This window comes from Vulpes lagopus, chromosome 12, assembly GCF_018345385.1.
Source record: "Vulpes lagopus strain Blue_001 chromosome 12, ASM1834538v1, whole genome shotgun sequence".
In the NCBI taxonomy this organism is placed as follows: Eukaryota; Metazoa; Chordata; class Mammalia; order Carnivora; family Canidae; genus Vulpes; species Vulpes lagopus.
The window spans coordinates 13,669,882-13,691,836 of NC_054835.1; the positions used below are offsets into that span (position 1 = coordinate 13,669,882).

The 21,955-nt window shown below is 53.1% G+C and overlaps 1 protein-coding gene across 6 annotated transcripts in view; it reads left to right on the forward strand.

Annotated features, from left to right (window-relative positions):
* Positions 1-19,039, forward strand: part of ATP2A3 (ATPase sarcoplasmic/endoplasmic reticulum Ca2+ transporting 3) — a 32,552-nt gene extending 13,513 nt beyond the window's left edge. For 2 of the 6 annotated variants that reach the window (XM_041725994.1, XM_041725992.1), the window contains 14 exons: positions 789-1,253; positions 2,855-2,949; positions 3,121-3,223; positions 4,581-4,712; positions 5,076-5,201; positions 6,358-6,576; positions 6,693-7,028; positions 8,946-9,166; positions 10,082-10,284; positions 10,860-10,945; positions 13,414-13,547; positions 14,027-14,144; positions 14,658-14,775; positions 17,705-19,039. In XM_041725994.1, coding sequence (XP_041581928.1) covers positions 789-1,253; positions 2,855-2,949; positions 3,121-3,223; positions 4,581-4,712; positions 5,076-5,201; positions 6,358-6,576; positions 6,693-7,028; positions 8,946-9,166; positions 10,082-10,284; positions 10,860-10,945; positions 13,414-13,547; positions 14,027-14,144; positions 14,658-14,775; positions 17,705-17,724 — 2,376 coding nt within the window. In that variant the 3' untranslated portion in view covers positions 17,725-19,039. Of the gene's footprint in view, positions 1-788; positions 1,254-2,854; positions 2,950-3,120; positions 3,224-4,580; positions 4,713-5,075; positions 5,202-6,357; positions 6,577-6,692; positions 7,029-8,945; positions 9,167-10,081; positions 10,285-10,859; positions 10,946-13,413; positions 13,548-14,026; positions 14,145-14,657; positions 14,776-15,092; positions 15,194-15,375; positions 15,818-17,703 lie in introns of those variants that run through there. The other 4 variants (XM_041725996.1, XM_041725997.1, XM_041725995.1 and 1 more) reach the window with 4 other exon arrangements.
* Positions 19,040-21,955: the final 2,916 nt, after the last annotated feature.

A 21,955-nucleotide genomic window follows, 5' to 3' on the forward strand; every position in this document is an offset into this window, starting at 1 on the left:
GACAGGCTGCTCTGAAGTGGGGAGGGGACTCTACAGGGCATGCTCAAGCCCTGTATGCTCAGCAACTGTCACAAGCATCTTTCTAAGGAAGATGCTCTGGCTGACTGCAAGTCATTTCCTTAGCTGAGGGGCCTACAAGTGGGTGAAGGCCTGGGGGAGTGGAAGTCGCATTGCTCACGACAAAAGAAGAGAAGCTGAGGTTGTCCCTGACACCTACCGTTTCTCCAGCCTCAGCACAGGGCTCCCGTCTGAAGGGGTGCCAGGTTATTAGCCTCCTCGGAGCAGCTCGTTGGTTGAACCATCATGTGTAGAAGAGGACACAGAAGCTCAAGGCTAGCTAGGACTCAGAGATTTTACCAGGGCCTTGGGGGTAGATGGACTTAAACTCAAGTTAACTGGATTCTTCAGTAAATATTTACAAATTACTTACCTAGGAGCGCAGTCAGCCTGGCACTCAGGCAGGGCCACGTTGGTTTTTTAACGCATCGCATTTTGATGCGTTGGTGTCCTGCTGTGCTGGCTCATCACATAGTCAGTACTGGTCTAGTGCTTCATGTGCGGCCACGCAGGTGCTAAACCAAGTCCTTGCCTTCCCAGAGCTAACACTGTCATAGGGAGGGCAGCGGAAGCCCAGTACTGCGTAGCTGCCCAAGTCTGGGAGTACTAAGTGACGTGGAGCAAAAGAAAGCCAAGTAGGGGGACAGGAGCCTTATCCTAGCCCCAAGGAGTCAGGGGTCTGGGCCCCAGCCTGGATGCTAAGCGGCCCTGCTGGTGTCTCCCTCGGCCAGGGCACCAATATCGCAGCAGGCAAGGCCCTGGGTGTGGCAGTGACCACAGGCCTGCACACAGAGCTGGGTAAGATCCGGAGCCAGATGGCAGCAGTGGAGCCAGACCGGACGCCGCTGCAGCAGAAACTAGATGAGTTTGGACGGCAGCTGTCCCACGCCATCTCTGTGATCTGTGTGGCGGTGTGGCTCATCAACATCGGCCACTTTGCGGACCCAGCCCATGGCGGCTCCTGGGTCCGTGGCGCTGTCTACTACTTCAAGATTGCCGTGGCCCTGGCTGTGGCTGCCATCCCTGAGGGCCTCCCAGCTGTTATCACTACGTGCCTGGCTCTGGGCACACGGCGCATGGCGCGCAAGAATGCCATCGTGCGGAGCCTGCCTTCCGTGGAGACCCTGGGCTGCACCTCGGTCATCTGCTCTGACAAGACAGGCACGCTCACCACCAATCAGATGTCTGTTTGCCGGGTGAGTAGCGACAGGCCACTTGGGGTCGCACTGGTGTTGCTGTGTGACGCTCAGCAGTCTGAAGTCCCTCTTTGGCCCCCTGACTCCTTTTTGGCAGAGGATGGAGGAGAGAACCTGTGGGCTGTCCTGCAGGAGGGAGCAGACCCAGGTTTTCATGGTGCAGAGCAGCAAAGTCTGGCTGGATATGTGTCACTAGGACCCACATGTCACTGTAGGGGCCTGGCAGGGCATAGCCTGTCTGTGAACCTCAGTTTCTTCATCTGAAATTTGGGTATGCAAGCTTTGATAGACAACCATAAGGAACACGGCAGAGGGTCATGTACAGCCTTGGCATCTGAGCCAAGCTGGGCCTGGACCCAGCCAGGTTCTGTCCAGCTCCATGGTGACTCTGCAGTAGATGCCTGTCACCAGATATGCCACCTCCAGTGACCTGGGAAGGGCCAGGGTGGGAATTATTCATTTTCTGGCACACAATCCCAGATCCTGGGCCTGTTGCCCACATGCTCTGGGGATTCTGGCTGAAACTCCAGCAGACCCAGGGGCCAGAGGGGTGCGTGGGGTAATGGCAAAGGCTGTGGGTGTCCCACCCCTCCCAAAATCTCCCATGGCTCTTCCCCCATCTCTGCTCCCATAATCTGCCCATTGGGAAACTCAGGCTCTGTATCTAAAGCCTTGAAGCCTGTTAGAGGCTGCCACAAGGGAAGGAGCGCCAGCAAGCTTTACATCTTCTGGCCCCTGACCTCTAAAATCTCTAGGAGGACTTCATTTGAACAGAATATTCCTTAACTGAAATAAATATTTGAAAAACACACTCTAGGGAAGTTGTAGAGGCCTTACCTGCTGGATAGGGGGCTGAGAAATTTGACTTCTCAAGAGCTATGCTGGCTGGAGGGCTGCCCTTGAGAGCAGGGAGGGGAGCACAAAGGAAGGGACATTTGTTGAGCACCTACTGGGTGCTGAGCTAGCCATTGGCTTGGGAATGTGCAGCAGGGCAATTTCTAGAAAGCAGGAACTGTCTCCTTGGCAAAGCTGGCTGACAGGCAAGAAAATGGGCTATTCTGGGAGGGATAAACCCCCTGACCCTGAGGTGCACAGGTAGAGGCTGGGTGACCCAGCAGGCCCCGTAGCCAAGAGCTCACTGTCCAGGAACACCTTTGGGCAGGAAGGTTTGTGCCCCAGAGCAGTGTGGGGGTTCCTACCCTTGGAGGCCAGGAACTCATTCTTTCAAGGGGAAAAGAGGGGCAGCTATACTTCCGATCCCACTCTCTTCTCATGCTACCAGCAGAGAAACTAACGCTCAGGTGCTCAGCCAGGAGTCATGTAACAAAATGGGCAAGGACCCAGGCTTCCTGCCCCATGTCAGGGCTCTATCCAGAACACTGCAGAATCTGCCATATACCCCTCAGGGGTCCAGGTCCGAGGCCCTACCTCAACTAGAACCCTACTCTTACACTGCACCTCCCAGACTTTGGCAGGAGGGAAGGGCAGTGGCTTCTCTGGGGGCCCAGAGGACCCCACCCTGGGGTCAGGCTTTATTCAGACTGGCTGCCCAAAGAGGGAAGAGGTGAGGGCTTGCTTAAACATGCCTCTGCACTCCCCAGATGTTTGTGGTAGCTGAAGCTGAAGCCGAAGCAGGCTCCTGCCGTTTGCACGAGTTCACCATCTCAGGCACCACCTATGCTCCAGAGGGCGAAGTGTAAGTGCCGGACCAGGGTGGGTGCAGGTGGGTGGCGTTTCCTGGTGGGCTGGGCAACACGGGACAGCTCTGAGAGTTGTCAGTGGGTGAAGCTTCCTGGGGTGGGATCAAGAGGCTGTGCACCTCCCAGGGATGGGGCCAAATGCCCTGTACCAAGACCCAGCCCCACAGGAGGCAGGCGGAGCAGCTTGTGCGCTGTGGGCAGTTCGATGGGCTGGTGGAACTGGCGACAATCTGTGCCCTGTGCAATGACTCAGCGCTGGACTACAATGAGGTGGGACCTAGCTCTCTTTTGTGACCTTACCAGTGTACAGGTGCCCAGGACAGACCCTTCTCCCACGGTCTCAAAACTCCCAGGATTGGCAGTCCCTGCCCCTTTGGAGTGCCACGCGTCAGGAACACTGCCACCCTTGCACACCGTGCCACTGCTTTCTCAGACTGCCTTTGGAACCATGCCCTAAGGCTCTTGGGCTGTGCAGGGCTATAATGTAAGGGACTGTAGTGCCAGGGTGTCTGGAAGAAATTTGGGAAGCAAATTTAGGAAGGACTAGGGAAGGTGTTTAAAGTAGAAGGCGCACCCCAGAAATAGGCCCACAGGTCATAACAGCCTGATGTGATATAGGCGCTGAATGCCCTTACCTGCTACTAGAGCTACGGAATGGACCATGGGACCAAATCAGGTCCCATCACAAGTGGAGGGTAGACAGACACCAGAGGGTTGGTTTCTTTTTTTAAAGATTTTATTTATCATGAGAGACACAGAGAGAGAGGCAGAGACACAGGCAGAGGGAGAAGCAGGCTCCATGCAGGGAGCCTGATGTGGGACTCGATCCTGGGTCTCCAGGATAACGCCCTGGGCTGAAGGCAGATGCTCAACCGCTGAGCCACCCAGAGGGTGCCCTGACACCAGAGGGTTTTGAGCAGGAGATAGGGTCAGATTTGTGTTTACAAAGGATCCCCTAGGCTTCTATGTGGAGGATGGGACAGACAGGGTGAGACTTGAGTGGTCCTCCAGGTCAGAGTGTTGCTGGCTGGGGGTTCAGAGTAAGGGAAGAAAGCATGGATTAGAGATTTTGGATGAGACTTGGTGACTGCTTAGGTAAAAGAACTGGAGGGTACCTCCTGGCTGCTGTCCCAGTGGGGACTGTCCTTGGAGTGGCAAAACCAGGGAAGGGGAAGTGGCCTGAGGATCACTAAGGAACCAGGTCCCACAGGCAGTCATCAGAGATGTGGGCTTGGAGCTCAGGGGACCAGTCACTGCCTGGCTGGGCACTGGACATCAAGCACATTGAAAGGTGGGGGGAGGGGTCAGCCTCTGGGGGAGGAGGTAGGAGAGAGGGCAGGGCCTGGACAGCAGAGATTAGAAGGAAGAATCTGTGGAAGGAGGCTGAGGTGGGTGGCAGGGAGGGTGCGTGTTCACTGACATCAGAGGGAAGGGAAGTATTGGTGCCAGACACTACCCAGCCCCCGAGTCAGCTGGACTCGGAACGGCCCTACAGGCCTGCTGCAAAGGAGATTGAAGGTGACTCCAGTAAAGGGAGCTCCGGGGGGTCAGAATGAGTGGGAGGGGAGTCTGGGGCTCCACTAGAGGCTGCCCTGCTCCTCACACCCTGCACTCCTGGCCCCACCAGGCTAAGGGCGTGTATGAGAAGGTGGGAGAGGCCACGGAGACGGCTCTGACTTGCCTGGTGGAGAAAATGAATGTGTTTGACACCAACCTACAGGCCCTGTCCCCAGTGGAGCGAGCCAGTGCCTGCAATGCGGTGAGCAGGCCTCTTAGCTGGGGCTTCTGGCCATCTAGAGAAGAGGGGAGGACAAGGTGTTGGGAGGAGGAGGGACCTCAGACTCTAGGGAGACTTGGCTAGAGAGAAAAGAGAAGAGAAGACTGAGTGTAGGGGAGGAAGCGGCATCAGAAGCGGCAACCTTTTGTCATTTCTTTTTTTTTTTTTTTTCCTTTTGTCATTTCTTTGGCTGGAGAGGGAGATGGGGGCTTTGAATGTCAGGTTCAGAGGAAGATAGACACCATCCCACAGGGAGTGGTGTTTTCATGGGATCAAGCATCTGGAAAGAAAGCAGCGAGTTGCTGGCTGCATCTGTTCATGTCCTGACCCTCCTGAGCCCCCTAGGTCATCAAGCAGCTGATGCGAAAGGAGTTTACTCTGGAGTTCTCCCGAGACCGGAAGTCCATGTCGGTGTACTGCACGCCCACTAGCCCTGGCCCGGCAGCCCAGGGCAGCAAGATGTTTGTGAAGGTGGGGCCTGCCTAACTGCCCGGGGGCTTCTGTATGTGTGAGGGCCCTGGGAGATCTGACCTTCAATCTTCTGAAGAGCTAGTGACAGCGACTGTGGAGACTAAGGGAGGTGTGAGGCCCACTGTCAAAGCAGCGAATCAGGAACTAGGGTGGTTGCCTGCCATGGGGAACTGGGAGCAGGATCCAGTCTTGGTGGAGATAAAGCCAGGGCCAGATGCCAAGGCCTGCCGCTCATCACAGTCCCAGCTCTGGGCTGAGGGACACTGCCTTGCCACATAACCTTGGGGTCACCTCTGCTCCTCCATGGGCCCCAGTCTCTCCATTTTAATGTCAATGTCAAACTGGGAGGTCTCGGAGGCCTTTCACCTCTGATGGGGGGTATTGAGGTGGTTGATGCCCATCTTTGGTGCTTCATGTTCTGGAAACTGAGTCCTAGGTAGGGAAGCCTCCCATCCAGACTTCTGCCCATCATGCCTGTCACTGCTTTTCAACCTGAAGTAGGAATGACAGCCCTAACTTCATACTGAAGTGGAGGTTTTAATCCTTTTTGAAATGAAAAAGTTTCTGTATTGGGATCTTAGACCACTTTGAAAACATCATTTGGAGTGCCCTTTGGGAAGAGGGGAAAAGGATTGGTAGAGGGTTCAGAAGCTATTCCCAGGCCTGGGGCAAGACCTAAAGTGAGGCCCCAAGGCTACTGAGGAGTCTGTTACCCAAGAACACCTTCCCAGAGCCACACCCTCAGCATGGCTCTATTTGTGTTCCCCAGGCAGGGCTCATACTGCTCCCCACTGCTGAGCCCTCTACAGAATTGGGATCCCAGTAGCACCAAGTTGGCAGGGAGGCAGGACATGTAGGAGGCCTGCCAGTCCTGTCCCCCTCCTCCCCAAATGCTGCAGCAGACTTTCTCAGCTTTGGGGTGCCACACCATGGGCAGCCCCCAACCCTCCCCCATTCTTTTTGGGTATTCTCATAGCAAGGCCCATGTGGTTCCCACTCTGAGCTCTCAGAGAATGGAATCTGGTACATATCTTGCTTTGTGTCCCTTTGGACGGCCTTTCACCTTTTCTAGCCATCAACCATCCTCAGGTAGGCAAGAGGAGGAAGCAAGGGCTCCTAACTGACAGAGCTGCTTCTGCCCTCCCCCATGATGCAGGGGGCTCCTGAGAGTGTCATCGAGCGCTGCAGCTCAGTCCGAGTGGGGAGCCACAGAGTACCCCTGAATGCCACCTCCAGGGAGCAGATCCTGGCCAAGATCCGGGATTGGGGCTCAGGCTCAGACACGTTGCGCTGCCTGGCACTGGCCACCCGGGATGCACCCCCAAGGAAGGAGGACATGCAGCTGGACGACTGCAGCAAGTTTGTGCAGTACGAGGTGGGTGCCAGGGTAGAGCCCCGGGGCCGGGAGCTATGTGTCTCCCTGAAGAGGCTGGGCAGGTAACAGGTTGAGCACGGGCCCAGGCCCCACTTGCATCTGCCCCCTCCCTACAGATGGACCTGACTTTCGTGGGCTGCGTGGGCATGCTGGACCCTCCAAGGCCTGAGGTGGCTGCTTGCATCGCACGCTGCCACCGGGCCGGCATCCGTGTGGTCATGATCACAGGCGACAACAAAGCCACGGCTGTGGCCATCTGCCGCCGCCTTGGCATATTCAGGGACGCAGAGGATGTGGTGAGCAAGGCCTACACGGGGCGCGAATTCGATGACCTCAGCCCCGAGCAGCAGCGCCATGCCTGCCGCACAGCGTGCTGTTTTGCCCGTGTGGAACCTGCACACAAGTCCCGAATTGTAGAGAACCTGCAGTCCTTTAACGAGGTCACCGCCATGGTGAGGCCACATGCTGGGAGCCTAGTGGAGGTGGTGAGGCGTTGGGGGACCTCTGACCAGAGAACTTAGAAAGCAACTGATACAACCCCTGCCTCTTCTTCATTCTTGGGTTTTCCAACATTTTATTACAAAAAAATCTCAAACACAAAAATGAAGATAGGTTTATAGTAAAACCTGTAACGTCTATGATCTGGATTCTACCAGTAGTATTCTATTTGCTTTGTGCATACCTATCCATCTATCCATCCTTAATCCATCTTTTCTTAAATAAATTTCAAAGTAGGCTGCAGACATCAGCACACTTCTCCCTCACATAGTTAGAATGCATACTATAGAGAGCAGCATTCCTTTGTGCTTCTATTTTTTTTCCTTTTAGAGGAAAAAGTTACATGCAGTGAAATGCACAAGTCTTAAACATATCATTCATTTGATGTGTTTTGATAAGTACAGACACACTTTTGCATGTCATCCAAACCCTTATCAAGATAAGGAACATTACGGGCAGCCCCGGTGGTGCAGCAGTTTAGCGCTGCCTGCAGCCTGGGGTGTGATCCTGGAGTCCCTGGATCGAGTCCCACGTCAGGCTCCCTACATGGAGCCTGCTTCTCCCTCTGCCTGTGTCTCTGCCTCTCTCTGTCTTTATGAATAAATAAAATCTTTAAAAAAAGATAAGGAACATTACTATGGACCCATGAAGTTCCTTCATGTACCTTCCCCATCAGGCCCCTCTCCCACAACAGGCCATTTTTCTACCACAGATTGCCTGTCCTAGATTTTCATATGAATGGGAGCATACAGTTATGAGTACTCTTGTGTCTGGCTTCTTTCTTTTGAAATTTATCCATGTTGTTTTGGGTATTAGTAGATGATTGCTTTTTTATCACTAAGTAGCATTCCACTGTGTAAATATAACCATAGTTAATCCATTCACCTTTGGATGGACATTTTGTTTGGGCCATTTTTTGTTTTGTCTCATTCTTGATTACAGATCTATTCACCAACGCTAATCTGATTCTTGACCTCAGTCTCACTCCTGACCTGGCTTCCGTTAACCTCTAGCCCCCAGTCCTTCACCTTGACTTTAATATTAACCTGTGGCCCAGTCTTGACCTTGATATGGAGCTAGGCACCAATCTTGACTTGACTACAATTGTAACCTGGTTCTTGACTTTATTTTTGACCTCTGTGTTGACTTGGTTCCTGACCTTCAACTTGACCATCTTAATTTGATCTTTACTTTGAGCTCAACCCTGTTAGGGGCTGCAGTCTTGACCTGAACCCTGACCTGATGCTTTGCATTGACCTTGATACCTAACCCAATACTTTATGTAGACCTCAACTTCATCTGGCCTCTAATCTTGACCTTGACTGCAACTCCAACCTTGATTAAGACCTTACTCCTGATGTGGATTATAACCTTGATTTGGCCTCTGACTTTGACCTGACCTTTACCTTAGTCTAATTTTTAAATTTTGAGCCTGAGTCCAGTGTTGACCTTGACCTTCACCCTGGCTCCAACCTTTACCTTAACTATAACACCTGCCTGGTCCTTTACCTGAGCCATCACCTTGATCTCATCCCTGACTTAACCTAACTTTGCCCCTAACCCCTATTCTGCATCCAATCTGAATTTCATCTCCACCATCATCAGTGACCCTTCCACCCTCTTCCCAAGTCCACATCACCATCTTCCCTGACCTTCAACTTGATCTTCTCTTCAAATTTGTCCGTGTCTGCAACCCTTTCTTCCCCTTAACTTCATCCCCAGCCCAGTCTCTAAGTTCATTCTCAACCTCACCATTTGTTCTGTTCAGCTGTCTGCTTTCCTGGGGACATCCTCTGATCTCGGGGTGGGGGGGAGTCAAGGAAGAGGAAGTGAAGTTTCTTAGGCATGATCCTTCCTAACTTGGCCCTTAGACTGGAGATGGGGTGAATGATGCCCCGGCTCTGAAGAAAGCAGAAATTGGCATTGCCATGGGCTCTGGTACAGCTGTAGCCAAGTCAGCAGCTGAGATGGTGCTGTCAGATGACAACTTTGCCTCCATCGTGGCTGCAGTGGAGGAGGGCCGGGCCATCTACAACAACATGAAGCAATTCATCCGCTACCTCATCTCTTCCAATGTAGGCGAGGTTGTCTGGTGAGGCCCTTTATTTCCTCTTCCCAGCCCTCTGGACCAGCTCTAGGTCATTAAGGAAAACGCCTGTTCCTGTGATGGGTCTGTAGGGATAGAGGGACACATGTCTTGCCCTGGCTGGAGACTCCTAGGGTCTCGCCTCAAGGAGGGCAGGGGCAGGAGCACCTCATCAATCCTCCTTTGATGTACCCCAGTCCCCAAAGAGGTGCCTTAAAAGTCTACTGTCATCCCTCTAACTGTAACTCCTACATTTAGAGTTGGCAAGACAGGACAGCCAGCCCCACTTTTGGGCAGTAATGTGCTCACGTGTGTATGTGAATGTGAGCACATGGTCACGTGTGAGCGTGGTGTGTGTACCCGAATGGAAGTTATGTGGACACACGCGCATCTTTGGGCATAGGTATAAGCATGGAGGGCTTGTGCCGGGGTGTGATTTGTACCCACTTCAGTTCACGTGTGAGAGATGCCCATGGGGGATGGTGAGCAGGTGCCTTCCTGGACACCTGGAACTCTGCCATCTCCGCCTGTCCGGGCAGGCACATGGGTGTTTACTTGTGTTTGTGCGACTGTGGGGCCTGTGCTAAGCCTTGCTCCTGGCTGTAAACAATGTGTATGTACCCAGTATGCATTGTCCACATGTGTACATGCCCTAGGGAGGAGTTAACAGCCTAACAGGAGAGGCCTGGAGAGCAGATTTGCCCAGGCTCCAGAGCTGAGACAGGGGTGGGGGTGGGGGTGGGGGACAGGAGTGGCCCAGTGGGAGCCAGAGCCATGTACACACAAGTCTCACATGCGTAAGAACTAGCAAAGTGAGATGGGGCTCCTGTGGTCACGGCAGGTGAGCTTCCCAGCCTGGGGTATGAGTAGGAGCTAGACCCTCCAGTTGCTGGGGACTAAAGCCTACGACTCTGGTTCCAGCATCTTCCTCACGGCAATTCTGGGCCTCCCGGAAGCCCTGATCCCCGTGCAGCTGCTCTGGGTGAACCTGGTGACAGATGGCCTACCTGCCACAGCCCTGGGCTTCAACCCACCAGACCTGGACATCATGGAAAAGCTGCCGAGGAACCCTCATGAGGCCCTTATCAGTGGCTGGCTCTTTTTTCGATATCTGGCTATTGGAGGTGAGTGGGGTCCTTGGTCGGGTTTCAGGAGCTTCCTGAGAGCTTCTATCAGTTAGGCTTGCAAACTATAGACAATATGACTGAGCCTGGCTTATGCCAAAAGAAACTGTGGACTCATCTAATGGGAAAGACTAGATCAAGCCTTAGGCATGGCTGGATCCAGGCCTTGGTGTATTTTGGCTGTGCCTCAGCTCCATTCTCAGGCAGGTGCCCCTTGGAGTAGAATGATGGCTGCTGCAGCTGTAGCCCTTATGTTTACTCCAATACAATCCCAAATTCAACAGAAGAGAGAGCTGTCTATCCCTCAGTAATATGATAAAAGCCTCAGACCTGTTTTTGGCCCATTGGGTCACCTCCTTATCTCCTAGCCAATCACCACGGCCAGGGGTGTGGCAGATTGCTGCTTGCCAATCAAGACCCACCACTGTTACTATGGATGGGTTCTGCAAACCACAGGGCTCAGAAAGGGAGAGAGTGGTTCCCTGACCAATTTGAGGGATTGTTAGGAAGGAGAAATGGATTACAGAACACCACAGCAATCCACTATAGCCAGCTTCCTCCTGCCCTCCTTGCAGTGTACGTAGGCCTGGCCACAGTGGCTGCCGCCACCTGGTGGTTCCTATATGATGCCGAGGGACCTCACGTCACCTTCTACCAACTGGTAAGCAAGGACGGCCAGGGACCTTGTTGGGGTTATTCCTGAGGTAGAACTCACAACCCAAGCAGTTGTTGGGGTTCCAGGGAGAAGGGGTCCAGAACCTTGTGGTTGGCCAATGGCTGTGCCTCCCTACCCCTATACGCATACATGGACACCCATCATCTAAGGAGCCAAGCTCAGAAGCCACTGGAAACCTAGAGATAGCAGCCCAACTCCTGAGCCAGAGAAGTCGTTAGTCCTCCTCCCAGTCATTTGGTTAGGGGGCTACCAAGGGGCATGACCCTAGTCAGGGGCTCACACCCTAGTTCCACTGTACACTGGTTATGTAACTTTGGGCAGGCTACTTAACCTCTCTATTAATTTCCTCATCTATAAAATGGGTAATAATAGTCCCCACCTCAGCCTCAGAAGGCTATCAGGAGGATTAGCTGAGTCAATACTTGTAAAGTGCTTAGACCATCTGGCACGTAGTAAGAGTTGTATCGTTATTAAGTTAATGAAACACAGAGGAGGCTTTGCAGGATAAGGTACATAGGATATAAGCAGGGAGGCAAAGGCAAGGAGCAAGTGGAACAGTGGCATCACCCAAAGAAACAAGCCCCCATCCCTACAAGGCTCACAGTGAACCTATGAGACAGAAGTTCCAGCCCTGAGTACCTTCTAATAAACAATTCAAGAGACCACACTGTGACCATGACCTGGGACATAATGCATGTATGTAGCAGATGCATACTGGTAAAACCCAGAAGGTCTGAACTGGGCAGGGCATTTATCTATTGACGCATCTTGATGTGAGCCTGTTTGTATTTTTTTCCCTCTGCACATGCATAAGGATCTAGGACTGCACATGCCTGTGTGGGAGGTGTATACGCTGTATTTGTGTGCATGTGTTTGCATGGGCCATTAAGATCTGGAGAAGTGGGGCCTGACCACAGTGGTACAATAGGAAGAGGTATTTGGTCCTCTTGTTCTCTGGATGGAAATCAAATGTTAGGACATTTTCTCTGCAATATGATCAGTGCCAAATAAAAACATGCACTTGTCCCAAATACTAGAGCTTGGTTTTTGGAGAAAATCCCACTGTTGATTTAAATAAGGTAAGAATCTCCATCTCCTTGTTAAAATAAGAAATCTAGCCAAGCCAGAGTTTTTAATAATTTTTCACCTTGTGTGAGAGAGAAGGGGAAAGTGCTAGCGGCCCCTTCTGGCTGACAGTCACCTTAGCCATTTTTATGCAGTGTGGGAAAACAGGGATCTAATTACTGGACAGGAGCTCAGACAGCCTGTCATTTTATAGATTTCTCTTTGAGGGTTATTTTTATAGCATGTGGGTCCAGTTTTTAAACCTTTAGCTTAAAAGATCTCTGTGTTCAGAAGAAAGTCCAGGGAACAGATTTTTATTATTGGAGAAGGGAGCTGTTGAACCGTTATGAACATTCATCCCAGTATTGTGGGAGAGAACAAAACAGAAATTGTCACGCATGTCCTCAACTCAGCATCTTATCACAGCAGAATCTATGAGCAAAGTCTATGAACAGGAAGAAAACTCTCCCCTGGGACTGCAGGGGCAAGAGCCACTTCCCCTACAGAGCTCTGAGAGCTGCTGCTTAATTATGAAGAAGCCATGTAGTAAGCCTGCACCTAGCAATTCATTAACCCATGTTGTAAGCAAAAGGCAAGTCTTTTTTTTTAAGATGTTATGTATTTATTTGAGAGAGAGAGAGAGTGAGAGATGGGGAGAGAGAGCGAGAAAAAAAAAACACGAGTGAGGGGAGGGGCAGAGGGAGAAGGAGAAGCCAATTACCCTGTTGAGCAGGGAGCTGGACTGCTTGATGTAGGGCTTAATCCCAGGACCACAGCTTCATGAGCTGAAGCCAAGGCAGGTGCTTAACCAAGTGAGCCACCCAGGTGCCCTAGCAAAAGCCAAGTCTGGTAGAGCTCAATTTCAGTGGCAGAAATGGAAGGAGATATGAATAGAATCTTGTTTAATAACAGTGATTAGGATACATGCAGCCTTTGTTTACCCACCAAAGGTGAATTCTATTCAAGCAGTTTGGCTGATTGATTTTCATATGCATTGACTTATTCTGTGGTCTCAGTAAATCACCACCCCTATTCCTGCACCTCCAATACTCAGGGTGCCCCATGAAGCCTCAAAGTAAAGCCTGCATCCTCCCTCTGATCCCAAGACCCTCTTCTGTCCTCCCCATCCTAATGCTAGCTGCTCTCCCTCTGTCCCTCTGCACGCCCACCCCAGGGTGACCTCCCTTTTCCCTGGCACAGTGTAGCCTGTCCAACCCCATTCTGGGTGGGCACCCCTCCTTGGGTCCACCGCATGGCAGCACTTTGCCCACTGGTTGTATTATGTCCTCAGATGTGGTTTGAGTGAGGCTTCCTTCTTCCCACATACTGGCCCCTCCCCTGACCACTGTTTTCCCCAACCCCACCCCACTCCTCCTTGGTGCCCTCAGAGGAACTTCCTGAAGTGCTCCGAGGACAACCCACTCTTTGCCGACATTGACTGCGAGGTCTTCGAATCACGCTTTCCCACAACCATGGCCTTGTCTGTGCTGGTGACCATTGAAATGTGCAATGCCCTCAACAGGTGGGCTGGGCAGAGGGTTAGAAATGGGGGTTGAGACCTAAGTGTGGAGGCTGAGAGCCAGTCAGAGCCCAGAATTGGGGTCAGAGGTATTCAGGACTGTGGCCTAAGGATCATGGGGTTCAAGATTAGGACCTGAGGGTCAGACAGGTCCCAAAGTGGGTTTTGAGAACGAGTGGGCCAGACTTGAGATCTAGGGAACAAAGAGGGCCAAGATTGGGGCCTGAGTAAGTGGAGGGGCCAAGATTGGGTCTGAGGGACAGAGAAAGGGCATCCAAGCCCTAGGACAGGCCAGTGTGGCTGAGCAGACACACTCCTCCTGGCTATACTGGCCTCCCAAAAGTGGTCCAGTCTGTAGGCCCGGTTAGGGAAATGCTGAGGCCCCAGGCCACCCCACACACACCTCCACATGGGTGGACGGGTGCCCCCAGCAGCACCTGCTCCCATCCTGGCCTGAGATGAGCACCCTGTGCTCTTGGCAGTGTCTCAGAGAACCAGTCGCTACTGCGGATGCCACCCTGGCTGAACCCTTGGCTGCTGGCAGCTGTGGCCATGTCCATGGCCCTGCACTTTCTCATCCTGCTGGTGCCACCCCTGCCGGTGAGTTTCTGCCCTGCCCTCCTCTTCTGTGACAGGATCCAAACCCTCCTGTGACATTTGGGCCCTGGGTTGGTCACTGAGAGGACCAGGGTGGCCCTTTTACTATGGAAGCTGCCTGGAGGACTGGGAGTGGGGAGATCTGAATGTGCTTGGTACAGGCAGCCTGTGCTATGGGAGCCCTCACTCTTGGGGAACAAAGAGGTGGAGATAAGACCTCTTTCTGTGGGGAATCTCCCAAGGTGAGGGCGGGAGGAAAGATTTTGTTCTTTCTCAGTACAGAATCCTTCCCACTTCTCAAACAGGACCAAGAGCATTTGGTCATTGGGGGAGGGCGGAGGAGGGCACTTCTGGCAGAGGAACGAGGGTAGACAAGGATCTGGAGGCGGCACCTCAAGGAGCATCTCGGACATGCTCAGGAAGAGTCCGTTGTAGCCGGTGTATGAAACAGGTGGATGAGGTGGATGGCAGGGGCACAAGAAGTCCTTCCTTTAACCAAACGTCTCCCCTCCCCAGCTTATTTTCCAGGTGACCCCACTGAGCGGGCGCCAGTGGGTGGTGGTGCTCCAGATATCTCTGCCTGTCATCCTGCTTGATGAAGCCCTCAAGTACCTATCCCGGAACCACATGGATGGTGAGTGGGAAGCCGCAGACAAGCCCCCCACCCTGCTTGCCTCTAGCCTGCTTCCCTGTCTACCTCCCTACCTGCCTCTGCTCCCAGGCTTCCGTCTGTACAGAGAAAGAAGTATTCTTGGATCACCAAGTGGAGGATAAGAAGGAGCTCTGGTCTGGTGGCTCTGACCTGTGGTATCTGCAGGATCTTACCCTACAGGGGCCAGGAGCATCACTCAGGACCATGCTGTCTCCCTCTCTTCACTCGCCACCAACCCTGCATGGCTAGGCCCACTGTACCCTCCTCTGGGCCTTGGCCTCTGACTTCTCTGAACCTAGCCTGTCTTTATGCAGGCATTCTCAGGACAATCTCCCAGACGTGGAGTGGGCAGCCACTGACTACCTCTGGGACTCCAGGCCATACTGGATTGGCCTCTTTGGTATCACCTTGTAGGAGGGTGGAAGAGGGGGTTCTCTGTTTCTGAGCTCACAGCTCTGGGTCTGCCTTAACCCAGTGATGGAGGAAGAATGGCAGGGTCAGGGCTGGGGGCAGTGTGTAGAGAAGTCTGCTGACCTCTGCTGGTGATGGAGCTTCAGAGAGGGTGATTCTGAACCTCCCAAGGGCAAAGGAGGCAGCATCTTCTCATTGTCAGAGCTGCCTAAACAGGGAAGAAGCAGGGGCAAAAAACTCACTGTTCCTGGGAGCTTGAGCCAAGGCAGCAGCCCCATGGCCAGGCTGCTCTGGGGGGTCTGGATTAGGCCCAGCCATGGCCAAGGCCTGCCCTGGAGCAGCTGGGTCCTTGAGGGCCATCTCTGGCAGGAATGTGTCCCAGCCTCAGGGGAGGGAGCCTGGAGTTGGGGGGCTATAAATAGATCACATACTTGTCATTCCATAGGGGCCAAGGCAATCAATCGGCTCCTATCTCCCACGCTGGCCAGTCTTCCTGACCACTGTAAACATTTTATCTTATTAAAGAGAAGCTCACCCTCCACAGGTCTGTCCATAGGGTGACCAGACACACATAGAGGGACTCCCCTGAGGGTGGAGGCAGGGGCTCAGCCAGAGCAAGGCCTTGTGGGAATCATGGGTGAGGTAGCAGGGAGCTGGACAAGGCATTTTGCTCCCTGTATGGTTATTTCTGACCCATCCACCATGGATACTCCTAGGGAGCTGAAGAAGGTGAAATAGGTCGATGGCCTAAAACTCCATCCTCAGGGGCCCAGGGCTTCCCCATTTCTGGCTGAAGCACAGGGGTCTACCAGGAAATCCACTGGCCAGCCTTAATCACACTAACTCATCTGTGAGGTCAAGCATTTTTGGCAGCTCAGGAAGCTTCTCTGTCCTCCTTGAGAGCCTTCCTTAGCAGCCACAACTGTCAATGGGTTCAATGTATTTTCTTGAGAAAATTTCTTAGCCAATGGGAAAAAGCCTATGTCTTGGGCATTGTTCAGTACTGGCTGCAGGATGGTGGCCTGGGGGGAGGAAAGGGGCCCCTAACAGGATGGGGCATGTTGGAAGGGTTAGGGAGGGAGCAGTCCCTGCTGGGGCAAGGTTGGAGATGATTTCTAGAAGAGGTAAGGCCTAAGCAAAGGTTTGAAAGAGGAGGACAGAACTTGGTGGAGAAAGAGCTAGGCTAGCATGGTTTGGTGTCTCTCCTGGGGCTGGGGCTCAGAGAGCAGTGTAGAGAGGTGAGACTAGAGTGTGGAAAGGGGCTTGAATGCCAAGGGAAGGACCCTGGACATTATCCTCATGGCAATGAGAGCCACAGAAGGGTGGAAGCATGGAAAAGACTGGAGAAACCATGGAGGACAGATAGGAGGGGCAAGGCAGGGAGGCTGATGAGCTATGTTGAGCTGGTCTGAGGGGAGACAATGAGCCAGCCCAGGGTGAGCTGGTTCTGGGCAACACCTCCACCTCTAGCATTAACCTGAGATGTTGACTATGGTCCTGGTGAGGCTTGGCTTGAAAGGGTGGCGGTCTGCTGTAGGGAGTGGTGTGGGGCCCACAGGAAAGACTCAGACTGCTCATCTGTGGCCACATCTGAGAGGTGGAATGGTGTGCTGCAAGCCCAAACAGCTCTGCCCCATGTGGCTGCAGTCCCTCGGGCCTCCTAAAGCCGGATGGGGCGGGGGTGGGAGAGGGGACCCTGTTACGTTCCCAAGTCAGCCTGGTAGCCTTTTAGGGAAGTTTTGCTGAGGCTTGACGCTCGCAGCTTCCGTGTGATTTATGAGGGATGTGTCCTGGGGAGAATTGCGGATGCCCAGTCAGCCCCAGCGGGTAGGTGAGGGGGCAGCGGTGGGGGTCCTCTTGCCCCATCTCTTGGCTGTACCCAGGTGTGGCTGAGCAACTGTCAGGCAGAGGCCAGTAGGCCAGACTGAGGAGAGAAGAGGCCTGGAGAAACTGAGTGAGGACTCTCCAGGGGAGAGTCCAGGGTATAAGGTGGGCCTGCACTTTACTCGGAAGGCAATGGAGAGTCACCAAAGAGGATAGACAGCCTGGATTTGTAGGGTGATGCCAGGGGCAGGAGCATGATGGTGTGTTAAGATGGGGTTGAAGGGGAAGGCTGAGTGGACTGGAAGCCTGGGGGCAGCAGGGGGAAGAGATGAACTCAAGAGATGTAGGTGGTAAAATCAGCAGGCCTGAGTGTATGGGGTGAATGAAGAGTTGATGCAATCAGTTTCTGGATCTCATCATACTGGGTAGTTATTCCCCAAATTGAAAATCAAGAGGAAAATATGCCCTGGGGTGGCCCGGGGGTGTTGATAGAACATGTGGAGTGAAGGAGGTCCAGGGGACATCAGTGGGGCTGCCTTGGGAGATGCAGTGGGACTGGGGATCCACTGGTGAATGTGTGGAGAATGTAACTGTTCCAGGAGAAATGGAGCATGAAAGGAGCTAGAAGGACCCAGTGTGAATGTGTACTTAGTGTGCTCTTGGGTTTTTCTTCCAGAAGAAAAGGACCACAAGTGAGTGCCGGGAACAGAGTGGAGTCTCCAGTGTGTACCTCAGATTGATGATGCCCAAGCGTCCACCCATACTCTCCACACTGCCATCACACTTATCGCTTGCTCACTGGGCCCTGCCAGGGGTCTCTGTCCCTGCTTCCGTACGCCTGGGGGGCTCTATAATTCATGTAACTGGGAGTCTACTGGGAAGTTCAGCCATGAAGCTCTAGCCCAGGAGCTGCAGCCTGGGAGGAATCTGCCCAGAAGCCAGATCCAGACATGGACCTCCACCCCCAAATCCGTGAGCACATTCTAGAGCAGGCACCCGCTTGCTTGGAGGCTGGGCATTTACTTGGTGACTGGTGCCTCTATACTGATGAAGGACTCCCAGAATTTTGCCATCTCTGACCTCTCACTTAGTGTCTGGTCTGGGGCCTGATCAGTTAGGGGTGAGGGGGGTACATCTGGGCCCAACTGTGCACAGCGAGGGCAGACAAGCCCCCTATACTCTGTTTCCACAAAACAGAGGACTCACAAGGGCTTGAGCCTCTTGCTGTTTATATGTGCAGGGGTTAGGAGGTCAGAGAGAGGCACATGGTAGTAGGAGAGGGCAAAGATCCACTTCTAGGAGACCGCTGGCTTGCCCGCCTTGCTCTGGGCACTCCCAGACTCCAATTTTCCCATCCTAAACAAATGAGACATGCCAAGTCTCTCTCTCGGTGCTGCCCAGCCTGCCAAGCAGAGGCCAGATTTGCCCTTTGTGTCCCTGGTGCCTAAGACCCCAGACATCCTTGGCTACCTGGTCACTGTACCCTTCCAGCCCAACCCCGTATGCACCATACCATAGTCTGCACGGCTGGGTGATTCCGAATCCCCAGAATCAGACTTTTGGCCTCACTCTTTGCCCCCAGTGCCACATACCCATGAGCTGCAAGGATGTCACTAAAAATGGCTAGTCACCCAAGGGCACGTCTTCCCCCTCCTTCCTTGCTGGAGGAATGTGTGTCTACGTGGACCGTGTCTGATGATGGGAAAAGAGTGTTTGGTGAATGCAAATGTTCTTTTAACTCAGCTTTTGCCCCTTGGCAAAGATTAAGCAAATGGGCTCCAGGTTCTGTGGCCTCTTATCCCACCTCTTGTCCCTCCCCTCTCTCAAAGTCTCCAGAGAGACCACAAGAGAGTTGGGCAGGGCTCCCCCAGACACCAGCCCACAGAGATCCTCTGCTTCTCTCCTGCTGAAGGGAAGGGAGATCTTAAGGTTGGGAAGGGTGGCAGGGCCTTGTACCCATCTATGGACATGCAGTTGGTAGAGAAATAAAGGTTGAGTACCTGTGGCAACAGAGGACCGTCACTGTCTGGTTCCTTAGAGTGGTTCCACTGTCTGCCAATGTGGCGTCTACCTGGGCTGCCACCACCCACATGCTCTTACCTCAGGAGACATGAGCCAAGGTCTGGGGTTCCCACATTGCCAGCCAGGGATCACTGTCTTCCTCTGAGACAGACCAGGAGAGGCACTGGTTTCCTAAGCCACTCCCAAATGGCAGATGCTCAGCTCTGCTCACGGGGACAGCACTTGTTAGTTGTGCATGTGTTCAGACCCCTTTGCACATGCTAAGATTCACATGTCATCACTGAGGAAACAGGCTGGGAGGGCCTATGAGTCGGCCTGGGTCACGGCTAGGCCTGGAGCCTAAATATCAGGGGCCCACAGCCCTGCCTATTCTGTGGGCCCTGCATCTCTCCCAGAGGTTTCTTGCTGTCTTCCTTCCCCTCCTTGAACCCCAGGATGCCATCAATTCTATGTCCTTCTAAGTCCAGCTCAAGCACCTCCCCGAGGCTTCCTTCAGCTCACATTGTCCAGGGACCACATGCTGACTCACCCAGGTGGCCCTGCTCTCTGGGAGCATCTCCCTCATTTCCTTCCTCTGGTGGGAAGGTTCACTTATGAAGTTGCTGTATCTGATCCTCTGCCCAGCTGCCCTGGGAAGGGAAATCAGGCCCTGCCCACAGAGCCAGAGCTAGGACTAACTATGTAGTTTGTGGGGCTCAGTACAGAATAAGAGTGTGGAGCCCCTTATTTAAAAATTAAAAGTTTCATAGCAGTGACAGCAGAGTATGAAAACGAAGTACAGGGCCTTCCTGGGCGTGGGGTTCCATGCAGCTACATCGGTCACACATCCACAAAGCCAGCCATGACTGCAGGAGACAGAACCCACCCTTAGGAGCTCCCAGGTTTTATTTGGCACAAGGGCAAGATTTGGTGCATAGCTCACAGTGGGAGCCAAGGACGGCAGAAGGATTCTTCCTTCTGCATGGTCCATCAGTAAGGCCTCTCAGATCCCAAACCCAGTCCATACGCCTCTTCTCCCTGGGTTCCCAGCCATCTCCTTGAGATGGGCCAGGCAGGGGATAAGGCTCCATTTTACAGATAAAGACCCCAAAGCTCTCTGAGAGCCTATGTAGCTGGCTTCATCATGGCAGGTAGATAGAACATGGGGCTAAGAAGGGCTCGGAAGACCTGCCTAGGAGACCGGCCAGCTTCCACACTCCCATCAGCTGCTGGAGCTCATAGGCAGGCCTGCACAAGTCCAGCCTTGCCAGCCCACAGCATGAAGCCTGACAGGTCAAGATGGAGCAGCCAAGGAAAACAGAGGTTTCCTACCTCACAGCCGCTCACCCAAGGGAATTCCAGGGCAAGCCCTGGCACACTTCTCACTGGCTCAGGGATGGCAGCTGCCAAAATGCCCATGGCCTCGCCCAGTCCCTTCCAGTAGCCCATGTTGTATTCCCCATGCCTCCTACACTGTAACCCTAAGAGGGGTAGTAGAGACCCTGTTAGGGCCACACTGAGAAACAGGACAAAATCAGGAAATGAAGACCTAATGCCCACACAAAGAACTGAACCCAGCTGTCCATGGCAGCTTTACTCTTCATTGACCCAAACTGGAAACAACCCAAATAACCATCAACGGGAAGGACAAGTTGTGGTATATCCATACAACAGAATACTCCTCAGCAATAAAAAGGAGTAAAGTACTCATATATATGCAACAGCATGGATGAAGCTTAAGCTCTTGTGCTAAGTAAAAGAAGCTCGTATTGTGCAATTCCACCTCCATGAAGTTCTAAAAAAAGGCAAAAACAAATCTGTAGTGATAAAACAGATCAGCGATTGCCTGGGGCTGGGGGTTGAGGAAGGTTTGACAGGAAAAAACCAGGTGGGAACATTCTGGAGTGACAGATGATGGTGGGGGGGTTACATGCATTTGTCAAAACTCATCAAACTGTGTGCCTAAGAAGGGTACATTTTACTGTGTGTCAATTCTACCTCAAAACAGTTTGATTTAGAAGAAAAGAAAGAGGTAAGAGCCAGAGGAGGTGTGTGGGTATGCGGCTGCCATGTGGGTATACAGCTTTCAGTAACATCAGGAGGCAAGGAGACAAGCCTCCCAGGGGGTGCTCAGTGTTTGAGGGTCAGGGGCCTGGGTCAGCCCCAAGGAGTCCCCATGCATTCCAGGGACAGGAAGAAGATTGGGGCCAAGAGGAAATGTCCTGAAAGGAGGGGGAGAACCAGGGGATTATGATGCTTCTGATGCTGGGGAGAAGGAGCTCCAGCCAGGTCATGGCTCACAGTTGGGATTAGAAGAGACCAGAGAAGTAGTGCAAGGTCTGGACAAGGGGAGAGGCTAACCATGAGGACCCTTGCTGTGGCTCCCCTGTGGATGCCCACCCCCACAACCTCCCTCTGACAATCTCTGTTAGGCTGGCCCAGGGCCCTGTTCTAGCGAGCATCTAAGGGGCTGAGTGGCATTGAGTGAGCCCTGGGACACTGACATGCCCAGCGTGCGGGACTGGACTGAACTCTATAAGCAGAGGTGTCATCCCTGCAACCTTGGGGCCCTGAATGGCTAAGGAGACCCAGTGGAGTCTGTGCCAACCCCCTTGAGGGCCTGAGCTGGCCTCCAGGATGGACACAGGCCCCCTCCACACTCCATAGAGCTGCTAAATTTAGCCAGGCAGTGGAGGCTGTCCTGGGGCTGAGGGCTTGGCAGCACTGCCTTGTCTCCCTACAAGGTCTGGCCCAATACCGGAGCTGGCCACTCAGCCTTTGGGCTTATAAGGCAGGTCTGACAGCTCTCAAGTGCTGGAGTCTTGGGGTGGACTCTGGGCCAAACTCTCAGACTTTGGGGAGCCTCCTTTCCAGGCACTAGCCGACATGGGAGCTACTCAGTTTCTAGAGCCTCAGTTTCCTTATC